Source organism: Hemitrygon akajei, chromosome 8, assembly GCF_048418815.1.
Source record: "Hemitrygon akajei chromosome 8, sHemAka1.3, whole genome shotgun sequence".
NCBI classification, from domain to species: Eukaryota; Metazoa; Chordata; class Chondrichthyes; order Myliobatiformes; family Dasyatidae; genus Hemitrygon; species Hemitrygon akajei.
In genome coordinates, this window is record NC_133131.1 from 162,845,138 (window position 1) to 162,859,744 (window position 14,607).

Sequence of the window (14,607 nt, forward strand, 5' to 3'; positions counted from 1 at the left end):
TAATAAAAGATCAACAAAATTAAGATGATAACTGCAGAAAATACCAAGGGAGGCCAAAAACAATCCAACACTTCACAGGCTCCTGCAGCAGTTTAACTCAATCTGATTACTTACACAGGCACAATCAAATGGTAAACGCCATTCACCAAAACCTTGCTTTCAAATGCAAACTCATAAAACACAGCTTACCTTACTATAAATATAAGCCTGATCCAGTTTTATAGTCAGAATCAGTTTATTATCACCGGTATGTGTCATAAAATTTATTAACTTAGCAGCAAGCAGCAGTTCAATACATAATATAGAAGAAAAATAATAAAATCATAATAAATAAATAGGTAAATCATTTACAGTATACATATTGAATAGATTAAAAATAGTACAAAAATCAGAAATAATATATATTAAAAAAGTGAGGTAGTGCCCAAAGCTTCAATGTCCATTTAGGAACCGGATGGTGGAGGGGAAGAAGCTGTTCCTGAATCGCTGAGTGAGTGCCTTCAGGCTTCTGTACCTCCTACCTGATGATAACAGTGAGAAAAGGGCATGCCCTGGGTGCTGGAAGTCCTTAATAATGGATGCTGCCTTTCTGAGACACCGCTCCCTAAAGATGTCCTGGGCACTTTGTGGGCTAGTACCCAAGATGGAGCCAAATAAATTTACAACCCTCTGCTTCTTTCAGTCCTGTGCATGGGGTGTCGGAGAGGTAGTACCTCCGACGGGGAACACGTCGTACTCTTCTGAGTAGTTCGTCCGCATTGGTCATCACCTGACACTCAGCTTTCACCAGTGGTTCCTCGTAGCTGTTTGCATGCAACAGCGGCCACACCCCGGGCAACGGCTTCGACTGGCCGGCAAAACCTGGTGAGGGTAGCCGATGGGCCTCAAACCCTCGGTGAGTTAGGGCTTGTCTACCTCCGCATGCGAAGACTGAATTCGGCGGACTACGCGGAGGAGACCACCACTTGGCAGTCCAACGAGTAGAAAGGCCAGACCCAGCAAAGCGTTGTGGAGTACAATCGGCACAGTGAGACACGTAGGACACTGCTGGCCACCCACTGCATCCCGACTTATCTCCAGCCGTCTCGACTCTGTCTTGCAACTGGATACAGATAGGTTGGGACGAGAGAGTGAGGCTGACGATTTGCACAACTCTCCCTCACTTTAATCCAAGTCAAGCGCAAGTCATGACTCCAAACCCATTCCGCTAAAAAACTTCAAGTCCTGTGGCGATGGGCGAGTGGCGAAGCAGCAGGTGTGGATACACTGGAAGCTGTAGTCACAAACCTGCACACAGGTGGCCCAGGGCATTGGGTCGTTCTCCGCTGGAATGAAGCAGCAGTGGAGCTCGGCAGCCCCCTGGGTGTCTGAGCAGTCCTCTTTAGGAATCGCTCTGCTCACCTCCATAGAGGAAGGGGCTAGAAAAGGTGCCTCAAACATAGCCTGCTTCATCTTACCCTGGCCAGCACTCTGCAGCTGGCGGGGATCCCACTCAGCGGTCGAACTACAAAGAAGACGAAAGTGAAGGTGCTCAACCTTAGCACGTGGAACGTGCGAACTCTGCTTGACATCACCAAGGCTGTCAGACCAGAAAGAAGAACAGCACTGGTCGCCAGAGAACTAGCCCGCTATAATGTGGACATTGCAGCACTCAGCAAAACACGCCTAGCAGACAAGGGCCAGCTTACAGAACGTGGTGGTGGGTACACCTTCTTCTGGAGCGGTCGCAGCAGCATTGAACGACGAGAGGCTGGCGTTGGATTTACCATCTGATCCCACCTCGCTCGTAAACTTGACAAGCTTCCAGAGAGCATCAATGATTGCCTGATGACACTTCGGCTCCCACTTGGCAATAAGAGGAGTGCAACGCTGATCAGCGCATACGCTCCAACGATGACCAACCCAGATGACATCAAAGATAAGTTCTATGAAGAACTTGACGCCCTCATAGCAGCAGTTCCACAGTCAGAGAAGCTTATTGTCCTTGGGGACTTTAACGCCAGAGTGGGGACAGATTACCAGACCTGGGAAGGGATTCTTGGAAGACATGGTATGGGCAAGTGTAACAGCAGTGGCCTGCTGCTCCTCAAGACATGCGCTACGCATGACCTTGTCATCACCAACACCCTATTCCGCCTCCCTACCCGTAACAAGACATCTTGGATGCATCCACGCTCTAGGCACTGGCATCTGATTGACTATGTCATCACCAGAAAGAGGGACTGACAAGATGTGAGAGTGACAAAGGCCATGTGTGGTGCCGACTGCCGGACGGATCATCGACTCATAGTGTCCAAGTTTAAACTTTGCATCCTGCCTGTGAGAAGACCCCAAGGTCAGAAGACTGCAAAGAGGCTCAATGTCTCCAAGCTGAAGAGCAGCATAGTTGAAGAAGAATTTCGTGAAGACCTAGATAGCAGGCTGCTTGACACACCCCAGGATGACCACACCAGCATTGAAGAGCAGTGGACGGCTTTCAGAGATGCAGTCTACCCTACCACTCTCGAACACCTTGGACCAACAATCTGTAGACATCAAGACTGGTTCGATGAGAATGACGAGGAGATACAGGCACTGTTGTCAGAGAAACACCAACTGTTCAGAGCGCACCAGAATGATCCCACATCACAAGCAAAGATAGATGCCTTCGCCAGTGCAAGACGGAAAGTGCAGAAGAAACTCCGTGAGATGCAGGATATCTGGTTCAGCAATAAGGCCGATGAGATCCAGGGCTACGCAGACAGTCACGACACCAAGCGCTGCTACGATGCTTTGAAGGCTATGTATGGACCTCAGTCCTCTAGCTCCTCCCCCCTCCTCAGTGCAGATGGGACTCGGCTGCTGACAGAGAAAAAGCAGATTTTGGAGAGATGGGCTGAACGCTTCAACCAGGTCCTCAACCGCCCTGCCGAAATCAATGATGAGGCCATTGCTCACCTACCTCAGGTGGAGATCAACCGGGACCTTGACAACCTCCCCACAGAAGAAGAAGTCAGAAAAGCCATCAGGCAACTTTCTTGTAGCAAAGCACCAGGATCGGATGCAATCCCTGCTGAAGTCTACAAAGCAGGAGGCCCATTCATGATGCAGAAGCTGACTGAGCTCTTCCAATCTATGTGGAACGAAGGAAAGGTCCCGCAACAGTTGAAAGATGCCAGTATAGTCCACATCTACAAGAGGAAAGGCAACCGCCAGTCTTCTGACAATCACCGAGGCAGCTCCCTCCTGTCCATAGTTGGGAAGATCTTGGCTCGCATCTTGCTTAATCGCCTTCTCCAACACCTTGAGCAAGGTCTCCTCCCAGAAAGCCAATGTGGCTTCCCTGCAGAGCATGGAACTGTCGACATGATATTTGCTGCACGCCAACTCCAGGAGAAATGTCAAGAGCAGCACAGTGACCTCTTCATGACCTTCGTCGATCTGACCAAGGCATTTGAGACGGTCAGCAGAGATGGCTTATGGAAGATAATGGAGAAGTTTGGCTGCCCTAGCAGGTTCATCACGATTGTTCGGCAGTTCCACGATGACATGATGGTGAAAGTTTTGGATGATGGTGATGAGTCAGAAGCCTTCCCAGTGACGAACGGTGTGAAGCAAGGATGCGTTCTCGCCCCTACACTCTTTAGCATGGTCTTCTCTGCTATGCTGAATGATGCCTTCCATTATTGACAGGATGGTATACACGTCAGATACAGGACTGGCGGTGGGCTATTCAACCTCCGGCGTCTACAGGCTGTTACAAAGGTAAAGAAGACGGTCGTCAGAGACCTCTTATTCGCTGATGATTGCGCCCTCAATACCAGCACAGAGCAGAAGATGCAGCGAGAAATGGACTGCCTCTCACGAGCCTGTGACAACTTCGGACTTACAATCAGCACCAAAAAGACCGAAGTTATGTACCAGCCCGCACCCGGAAAGCCCTACCAGGAACCACACATCACAGTAAAGGGGCAGAAGCTACTGGCAGTCGACAGCTTTACTTATCTGGGCAGTATTCTATCACAAGCTGTGAACATAGATGCAGAGATCAGCAACAGAATTGCCAAAGCCAGTGCCGCCTTTGGGAGACTCCATGAGAATGTTTGGGAGCGGAGAAGACTCAGCCTTACCACCAAGCTGAAGGTCTACCGAGCAGTGGTTCTCACCACCCTCCTCTATGCCAGCAAGACCTGGACTGTCTACAGCAGACACGCTAAACAGCTCAACCACTTCCACTTGAGCTGCCTCCGCAGACTTCTCCACGTACGATGGCAGGACAAAGTCCCAGACACAGAGGTCCTGGAGCGGGCTAGCACCCACAGCGTCTACACCCTCCTACAGAAAGCCCAAGCCAGATGGGCTGGCCATGTTGTCAGGATGTCTGACAGTCGACTACCAAAACAGCTGCTGTATGGAGAGCTGAGCCAGGGCAAGCGCTCAGTTGGAGGGCAGAAGAAACGTTTCAAAGACTGCCTCAAAGTGTCCCTCAAAGACCTCAACATCAATCCCAGTAGCTGGGAATCGCTTGCTCTGGACCGCCCAACCTGGTGGAGCAGGACCACTAAAGGAGCGTATGCAGCAGAAATCAGACGCACCGACAGAGGCTCAGAGGAACCGTGCCGTGCGCAAGGCTCGAGCTACCTCCACTTCCACTGCAGCACCTACCCTCATGTGTCCCACATGTGGGCGAGCTTTCAGGGCCCGGATTGGCCTCACCAGTCACCTCCGGACCCACAGTCACAAACCCTCCACCTGACAGAAGTCGTGGTCGTCTTCGACTCTGAAGGACGAACAACAACACACAGTACCCAAGATGGAGCCAACTAAATTTACAACCCTCTGCTTCTTTCAGTCCTGTGCAGTAGTCCTTCCATACCAGACAGTGATGCAGCCTGTCAGAATGCTCTCCACGGTACATCTATAGAAGTTTTTGAGTGTATTTGTTGACTTACCAAATCTCTACAAATGCCTAATGAAGTATAGTATAACTACATTGATATGTTGGGACCAGATTAGATCCTCAGTCCTGATGAAGGGTTTTGGCCTGAAACATTGACTGCTCATTTCAATGGATGCTGCCTGACCTGCTAAGTTCATCCATCTTTTGTACGTGTTGATTTGACCACAGTATCTGCAGTGTACTTTGTGTTTATTAGATCCTCAGAGATCTTGAGACCCAGGAATTTGAAACTGCTCACTCTCTCCACTTCTGATCCCTCTGTGGATTGGTATGTGTTCCTTCATCTTACCCTTCCTGAACTCCCCAATAAGCTCTTTCGTCTTACTGATGTTGAGTGCCAGGTTGTTGCTGCGACAGCACTCCACTAGTTGGCATATCTCACTCCTGTATGCCCTCTCATCACCATCTGAGATTCTACCAACAATGGTTGTATCATCAGCAAATTTATAGATAGTATTTGAACTATGCCTAGCCACACAATCATGGGAATATAGAGAGCAGAGCAGTGGGCTAAGCACACACCACCGAGGTGCACCAGTGTTAATCGTCAGCAAGGAGGATATGTTATCACCAATCTGCACAGATTGTGATCTTCTAGTTAGGAAGTTGAGGATCCAATTGCAGAGGGAGGTACAGAGACCCAGGTTCTGTAACTTCTCAATCAGGATTGTGGGAATGATGGTATTAAATGCTGAGCTATAGTCGATGAACAGCCTCCTGACATAGGTGTTTGTGTTGTCCAGGTGATCTAAATCCATGTGAAGAGCCATTGAGATTACGTCTGCTGTTGACCTATTCTGGCGATAGGCAAATTGCAATGGGTCCAGGTCCTTGCTGAGGCAGGAGTTCAGTCTAGTCATGACCAACCTCTCAAAGCACTTCATCACTGTCGATGTGTGTGCTACCGGGCGATAGTCATTAAGGCAGCTCACATTATTCTTCTTAGGCACTGGTATAATTGTTGTCTTTTTGAAGCAAGTGGGAACTTCCGCCCATAGCAATGAGGTTGAAAATGTCCTTGAATACTCACGCTAGTTGGTTGGCACAGGTTTTCAGAGCCTTCACAGGTACTCTATCGGGACCTTCTGCCTTGCATGAGTTCACTCTCTTTAAAGACGGTTTAACATCGGCCTCTGAGACAGAGATCATAGGGTCATTAGGTGCAGCAGGGATCTTCACAGCTGTAGTTATATTATTCCTTTCAAAGTGAGCATAGAAGGCGTTGAGTTCATCTGGTCGTGAAGCATCACTGCTATTCATGCTATTGGGTTTTGCTTTGTAGGAAGTAATGTCTTGCAAACCCTGCCAGAGTTGCCATGCATCCGATGTCGCCTCCAACCCCATTGGAAATTGTCTCTTCGCCCTTCAGATAGCCCTCCGCAAATCATACCTGGTTTTCTGGTACAGGCCTGGGTCGCCAGACTTGAATGCCACAGATCTAGCCTTCAGCAGACGATGTACCTCCTGGTTCATCCACGGATTTTGGTTTGGGAATGCATAGTAAGTCTTTGTAGGCACACACTTATCCACACAGGTTTTAATGAAGTTGGTAACAACTGCAGCATACTCATCAGAGTATGAAGATGAATCCCTGAATACAGTCCAGTCCACCGATTCAAAGCAGTCCTGTAGGCGCTCCTGTGCTTCCCTTGTCCATACCTTCTTGGTCCTCACTACTGGTGCTGCAGTCTTCAGTCTCTGCCTATACTCAGGGATTGGAAGTACAGACAAGTGATCAGACTTCCCGAAGTGAGGGCTTGGAATAGCACGGTAGGCATTCTTGATGGTGTGTAGCAATGGTCCAGCATGTTGCTTCCTCTGGTATTGCAAGTGATCTGTTGATGGTAATTACTTAGTGATTTTTTTTTCCAGACTGGCTTGGTTAAAAGCTCCCAGAATGATGGTGAAGGCATTAAGGTCCGCTGTTTCATGCATGTTGATCTCATTGCTCAGATCATCTAAAGCCTGATGGACATTGGCCTGAGATGGAATGTATACTGCTACCAAAATGATCCCATAGATCTCCCGCAGTAGGTAAAAAGGACAGCACTTAACTGCTAGATATTCCAGGTCTGGTGAGCAGAAGAGTTGATCATGAGGCATACTCCTGCACCTCTTCTTTTGAGAGACTCTATAGTTCTATCTTGATGGTGTATAGTAAACCCGTTAATCTGAATCGCTGCATCCGGTACAGAAGGGGTTAACCAGGATTCTGAAAACTAAGGACACACGCGGTCCTAATGTCCCTCTGATTCAGCACTCTGGCTCTGAGATCATCGATCTTATTCACCAGAGACTGCATGTTTTCCAGCAGGAGTTTAAAACCCTGTTTCCTTAAACGCATTGTATCCCTGATCTGCAACCACGCTTCCTGTGTGGAATCCTACATGGATGTTTCCGTCCACAATTAGTATTGTTTCCATCAGTTTTAAGCAGCGATAGTTCGTTTAAATGCATTAAGACATCTTTGTCGACTGTACTGACCTTGGACGCATTTGTGCTTTTTAGCTGTATCAGGCCGAAATGAGATTATTTAGTCATATCCATTGAGAGTTCTGCTGCTACACGAGTCGCCCCTAGGCGCCCCAGAAGTAATAGTTCTACAAACTATATTATGACCAATCTATTATTACAGATGGGACAATCTATAATAACTGAGCAGATATAATATTACAGGATTGTTGTTGTTTTGTATTGCATTCACACTTCTAATAGAAGTGTGGTTTGGGAGGGGCAGACACAAGTCTGTCCATTTGGGAGCCGGGGTTGGATCGATCTTCATCTAGCATCTCATCCACAGCTGGTCCAACATGGGTAGTCCTGAGCTGGCATCGCTTGATGGAATCCTTGAAGCACGGAATCTTTCATAGTATGTCAATGTGTTTATCCAGTTTGTGGAGGATAAAAACGTTCGGGCAACTTTATAGCCATTCCAAACACACATAACATACAGAAAGCAAAAAGTGAAAAACCCCAAGTATGCTGAATTATAAGACAAAATTGAAAGACTATGGAACAAGAACAGAGTATTCATTGTTCCAATTGTAATATTTACATCTGGTATCATCCCAAAGTCACTACACAATAGCATTAAACATTTAGGCCTATACAGCAATATTTATGTAAATCTCCAGAAAGCCACAATACTAAAAGCCAATATAATAGTCCAAAAGTTCCTAGCAAATTGAGAAATGAGTGTGCTTGACTATGCCTGTACATCAGGTTTATCAGTCTGAGCTAAGAAAAGATTAAATACATAATGATAGTAAATAAGCAATAAATATCGAGAACATGAGATGAAGAGTCCTTGAAAGTGAGTCCATGGGCTGTGGAAACAATTAAGTGATGGACTCACTTTCAAGGACTCTTCATCTAATGTTCTTAATATGTATTGCTTATTTTATTTATCTTAGTTGTCTTCATCGGACGGTACCCTGTCTGATGAAGGCAAGCATGGCATATGTGTTTTTCATCATCTTGTGTATCTGTGCCACCACTTGCAGAGAATTACTTCTGCCTCATGGCCTCTCTGATCCACAATGCTCTGCTCATCCCTGTCCTTCAGTATGCATCTCTTGCCTGGCTTAATGTATCTGCCATGGATATCTTATTGTCCCTTTTGCCCTCCTAGTATTATCATTGTGTTATCTGTTATCTTTTGCTCTCTTTCCTTGTCTACTCCTCAATTCCTTGTACTCTTTGAGGGATATGTTTGATTCCAGCTGCCTGACTCAATGAACACCTCTATATCCCTTGTTAACCAGGGTTCCCCAATCTTGCCAGCCTTGCCTTTCACCCTAACTGAACATGTTGGCCTTGAACTCTCTCCCTCTCACTTTTAAAAGCCTCCCATTTGCTTGATGCCTTTACTCTCCCATTCAACTTTTGCAAGTTTCTGTTTAATGCCATCAAAATTAGCCTTGTCAGAGATTAGACAGATACTAAACCAGGGGTTCCGAACCTGGGGTCGATGGACCCCTTGCTTAATAGTACTGGCCCATCGCATAAAAAAGGCTGGGAGCTCCTGTAGTTGACTAATTCCATTTACAGTTTATTAGTATGTGTTTTATGTGCATAAGAATAAAATTAAATTACATGTGTATGTAAGCTATCTTACAGATAAGCAAGCTGCCACTATCTACCTTGTACTTACTTGGAGTGTTCTGTGTTAATCAATCAAATTATTGCTTTGCATGAAGCATGAAGCTTTTATAGTTCTGTATATAAAGATATGCAGATTGCTTGGTCATTTGGCCACAAAAATTGTCCAAGAGTGGTTGAAATGTGGGGTGAATAGAATGGTTGGTGCAGGTTGATGATTGGGGCAAACTCACTGGGTCAAAGAACCTGTTTCTGTATTGTATTCCTCAACGATTATGACACTTCTCTCCTCAAATCTATTTTCTCCTCTCTAGATGAAAGCTATAGTTATTGATGATGATCTGAACATAATCCATGAGGCCAATGTGAAGTTTGATGATGATTTTCCAGAGTTTGGGTAAGAAGTTTTACTCTCATTTGCTTCAACAAAAGAAAGGGCGGAAGAATGTGGAGTGGACACTTAATTACAGAGGAACATTGTTCTACTGCTGCTTAAGTCTTTTTTTTAATATAATTTTTTAAATTGGTTTTTCAAAACATTTTACAAAATTAAAAACCCCAAATCCCAATGAGGAGCATTAATACAGTGCAAGATTACGCATACAATAACAATATGCTACAAAGGAAGAGAATTTAACAAAAAAGCACCTAAATTAAAGACAAGTGAGCTTAGTGTCCTCCCCAAGCCCCACAACACAAGAAAAAAACAACAACAACTCCAGACCAACCACCACATAGTATAAAGAGTATAAGTCTGGACAGTCACTCTCCCAGACTGTGAATACACTTAGTAACAGAGGATAATAATGCCTACTACCAGAAAAAAAAGGGAGCTGAAAGCAAGGGACCGAAAAGAAGAAAAAAAGAAAAAAAAACCCTAGTCAAGAGGAAGGTTATGAAAGTACTCGATAAAAGGTCCCCAGACCTTTTGGAACTTTAGATCCGAATTAAGAACTGAATAATGAATTTTTTCGAGGTCCAAGCAGGCTATAATGTCGTTAAGCCATTGCGCATGAGTGGGCGGGGCAACATCTCTCCATCTAAGGAGGATCAAGCGTCTCGCCAGGAGAGAGGCAAAGGATAGTATTCGGCATTTGGTCGGACCCAGACATAAATCTGTCTCGCCCCAAAAACCGAACAGAGCAATTAAGGGGTTAGGTTCTAGGTGCTGATTCAGAATACCCGATAATGTAGTGAAGGCATCTTTCCAGAATTTCTCCAAGCTAGGACAGAACCAGTACATATGGATGAGAGAGGCCGCGCCCCTCTTGCATTTATCACAGAGCGGACTAATGCCAGGGTAGAATCGAGATAGTTTAGATTTAGACATATGGGCTCTATGAACAATCTTAAACTGTAAGAGGCAATGGCGAGCACAAAGGGAGGTTGAGTTAACCGATTTGAGAACTGAGTCCCAGCTCTCCTCGGATAAGGAGATATTTAAATCCTGCTCCCAGGCCATTTTAATTTTATCCACAGGGGCCCGTCGTAAGGCTGCTAGTTTATCTCGGATAATTGAAATTAAACCTTTACCTAGTGGATTAATGGAAAGAAATAGGTCCATAGCATTTTTCGCAGGCATTTCAGGAAAGTTAGGAATTAAAGGAGCAGTAAAGTGTCGGATTTGGAGATATCTGAAAAAGTGAGCGTTAGGCAGGTTGAACTCAACGGAGAGCTGCTGAAAAGAAGCGAAGCGATTATCAATGAAGAGATCTTCAAAATGTCTAATGCCCTTTCTATACCAAACATGGAATGCTGAATCGTATGTAGTAGGTAAAAAAAGGTGATTATGTGCGACAGGGCTAGAAACGGAAAACCACTGGAAACCATAGCATTTCCTGAACTGAGCCCATATACGCAAAGTGTGTCTAACCAGAGGATTAGCTATTGATCTGGGCAGACTGCTAGGGAGTGCAGAGCCAAGAAGTGCAGATATAGATAATTCTTTAGTGGAGCTCAACTCCATTGCCACCCAGTTAGGGCACTCGGGTTGACCGTGGAAGAAAGACCAGAAGGCAGCACAACGTATATTAGCTGCCCAGTAATATAAGCGAAAGTTAGGTAAAGCCATGCCACCCTCTTTTTTAGATTTTTGGAGGTGGATTTTATTAATTCTAGAGCGCTTATTCTGCCACAGATATGACAAAATAATAGAGTCTAAGGAATCAAAAAAAGATTTAGGAATAAAAATTGAGATAGATTGAAATAAGTATAAAAATTTGGGGAGAACATACATTTTAACAACATTAATACGACCTACCAAGGACATAGATAGAGGTGACCATTGTACCAGACTCTGTTTTATAGCATATGAAAGATTGATAAAGTTTCCACGAAAGAGATCTTTAAACTTCCTTGTGACTGTAATTCCAAGATAAGTAAATTGATTATGGACTACTTTAAAAGGGAGATCATGAAATATTAGTTCTTGTGCTTCTTTATTAATTGGGAAAAGTTCACTCTTATGTAAGTTGAGTTTATAGCCAGAGATCTGGCTAAACTGGTCAAGAAGTGAAAACATTAGAGGTAAGGATGTAGACGGATTTGAGAGAAAGAGTAATAAGTCATCAGCATAGAGAGAAACTTTATGCTCAACACCCCCTCTCCAAATCCCGGTCAATTCAGGACAATTTCGAAATGCTATCGCCAGAGGTTCTATAGCCAAATCAAAGAGAAAGGGACTTAAGGGGCATCCCTGACGGGTGCCACGTTTGAGATTAAATACTTGGGATTTCTGAAGATTAGTTAGAACAGAAGCAGTAGGACACAGGTACAGCAATTGGATCCAAGAGATGAAACTTTGGCTGAGGTCAAATTTTTCTAAGACTGCAAAAAGGTAGTTCCACTCTATACGGTCAAATGCTTTCTCTGCATCAAGGGAGATAACACATTCAGGAGTCCCAGTTGGAACTGAGTATAAAATATTAAATAGACGCCGAATGTTAAAAAAAGGGAGACGGTTTTTAATAAAGCCTGTTTGGTCATCAGAGATAATGGAGGGAATAACGGTTTCTAATCTATGAGCCAACACTTTAGCTAAGATCTTTACATCAACATTGAGCAGAGAGATCGGCCTGTACGAGGAACGCTCTGTTGGGTCTTTGCCCTTTTTTAAAAGAAGAATAATAGATGCCTCATTGAAAGAGGGTGGCAATTTGCCGTAATTAAACGAGTCAGATAATACTGAAAGTAACTGAGGAGAAAGAAGTGAGGAGAATGATTTATAAAATTCCACAGGGAACCCATCAGGTCCAGGAGATTTCCCTGAGGACAGTGCAGAAATTGCAAAAGATATTTCTTCTGGTGATATAGGCGCATTGAGTTTGGCTTTGAGATCAGATGAAAGTGAGGGGATATTCAGATTCTGTAAAAATTGATCCACAGAGATATTGTCATTCAGGGATTCAGAGGAATAAAGCCGAGAATAAAATTTTTTTAATGCGTCATTAATTTCTAAATGATCCGATGTAAAGTCTCCGTTCTCCTTCCGGATCTTTGTAATATGTTGTTTGGCTTTGGAACGCCTCAGCTGATTGGCTAGGAATTTACCAGACTTATCCCCATGAATGTAAAAGCGGCTCTTGCTTTCGAGAAGTTGGCGTTCGACAGGTTGAGTGGACAGAAGGTTAAATTTAGTTTGGAGTTCAACGCGCTTCTTGTATAATTCAGGGTTCTTAGTTTGGGCATATATTTGATCCAAATCTTTAATCTGGTTAATGAGGTCTGCTCAATCTGCATGGGATCTTCTAATGAGATTTGCTGTGTAAGAGATTATTTGACCCCTCAGATATGCTTTCATGGCATCCCAGACAATCTGGGATGGCACTTCAGGTGATGTATTAGTGTTAAAATAAAAGGTTATCTGGTCCTTAATAAATTTTACGAAATCATCATCCGATAGTAAAGTTGAATCGAACCGCCAGTGTTTGTTCCTCTGAGGGAGACCAGGAAAGTTCAGAGAGAGGGTAATTGGGGCATGGTCAGAGATCAGTATACTCTGATAGTCACAAGAGTGGGCAAATGGGATAAGTTGGTTATCGAGTAAGAAATAGTCAATTCTAGTGAAGGTATGGTGAACATGTGAGAAAAAAGAATAATCTCTCTCCGTAGGATGGAGGAAACGCCATATATCAGAGATACCAAAATTAGAGAGAAACGACTGAATAGCTAAGGCAGATTTGGTAGGTGATCTGGTAACAGAGGACGATCGGTCCAGTTTAGGATCCAACCAACAGTTGAAGTCACCACCCAATATAAGAGAGTATGAGTTTAAGTCTGGTAGTGAGGAAAAAAACCGTTCAAAAAAGTTAACATCATCAAAGTTGGGGGCATACAGGTTTGCTAGTGCAACTTTAGTGTTATATAGTTTACCAGAAACAATAATAAAATGGCCATTTGTATCATATTTTATTATGGAGTTCAAAAGGAATATTTGAGTTAATAAGAATGGAAACTCCCCTAGCTTTAGCGGCAAAGGATGAATGAAAATGCTGACCCGCCCACTTTGACAGAAGCCGGGAGTTATCAAAACAACGAATATGAGTTTCTTGGAGGAAAGCAATGTCAGCTTTGAGTTGTTTAATATGTGAGAATACCTTCCTCCTTTTAACAGGGTGGTTCAGTCCCTTTACATTCCAGCTCACGAATTTAAGTGCACTAGCCATTATCAATTACTAATGCATAAAAGGCAGCAGGCATATAAAAAAATCAAGCAGTACAATAGCAGTCTGAGAGCAGAGATGTAAACATAGATTCGTAAGGTCAAAATATAAACATGTCCTAAGCAATAAAGAGATGTTGGAACTGGAAAACCCACCCCACCCGCACAACCCAAAACTAGACGGCTACCAAAACAAGTAGCTAGCTCTACCAAAAAAATTAACCCAAATACAACTTCCAGATCTGTGTCATTAACAACAGTTCCGTATAAATACTATAGCAAATAATAACTAGTTTATGCACTAGAAAACATAACTACAGATTAGAACAGCTTCTGCAGAAATATACAACTTAATACAGAGAAAATCGGAAGAAAACCAAAACTAACCTACCCACGAAAAATTATAGAAGAATAAAGTAAGAGAAAGGGGAAAAAAAGGTAAGAAGGAAAAAGAAAAAAGAAGAGGAAGGGGAAAATTATAAATTAAAGACGAGTATTTATCAACCATTTACAGAGAAGGGAGAAAAAAATTCAGAGATTAGAGAAAAGGGGTGAAGAAAAGAAAAAGATAAAATAAATAAATATTTAAAGCAAAGGAAAAATAAATCAGCAGTTGAACTGTGAACCGACAAACAGGGAGGCCTTCACTAAAGACTTCGAACCTCCAAAACAAGTTAGAATTAGTTGTAGAACTCTGTAGGTAAAGTTATACAAGAATAAAAATAGGTTACACACACACCAAATCCCGGGAGAGATTGTCAACAGCCCTTAAAGTTTCAATGAATAATGTCTGAGTGATTCAAGTGAATTCCGAGTCCAGAGAAAGTAATTTTACTACAAGGAGTACTTATCCACCATTTTAGGAGGTCCGATCAGATTCCGAAGATGACTGGATAGCCGGAAGGCT

General features: G+C 43.8%; 1 protein-coding gene across 3 annotated transcripts in view; it reads left to right on the top strand.

Annotated features, from left to right (window-relative positions):
* The window catches only part of xylb (xylulokinase homolog (H. influenzae)), a 318,901-nt gene that overhangs the window by 41,314 nt on the left and 262,980 nt on the right, over positions 1-14,607 (top strand). For all 3 annotated transcript variants that reach the window (XM_073054967.1, XM_073054966.1, XM_073054968.1), the window contains exon 2: positions 9,355-9,437. In XM_073054967.1, the coding sequence (XP_072911068.1) occupies positions 9,355-9,437 (83 nt within the window). The remainder of the gene's footprint in view (positions 1-9,354; positions 9,438-14,607) is intronic.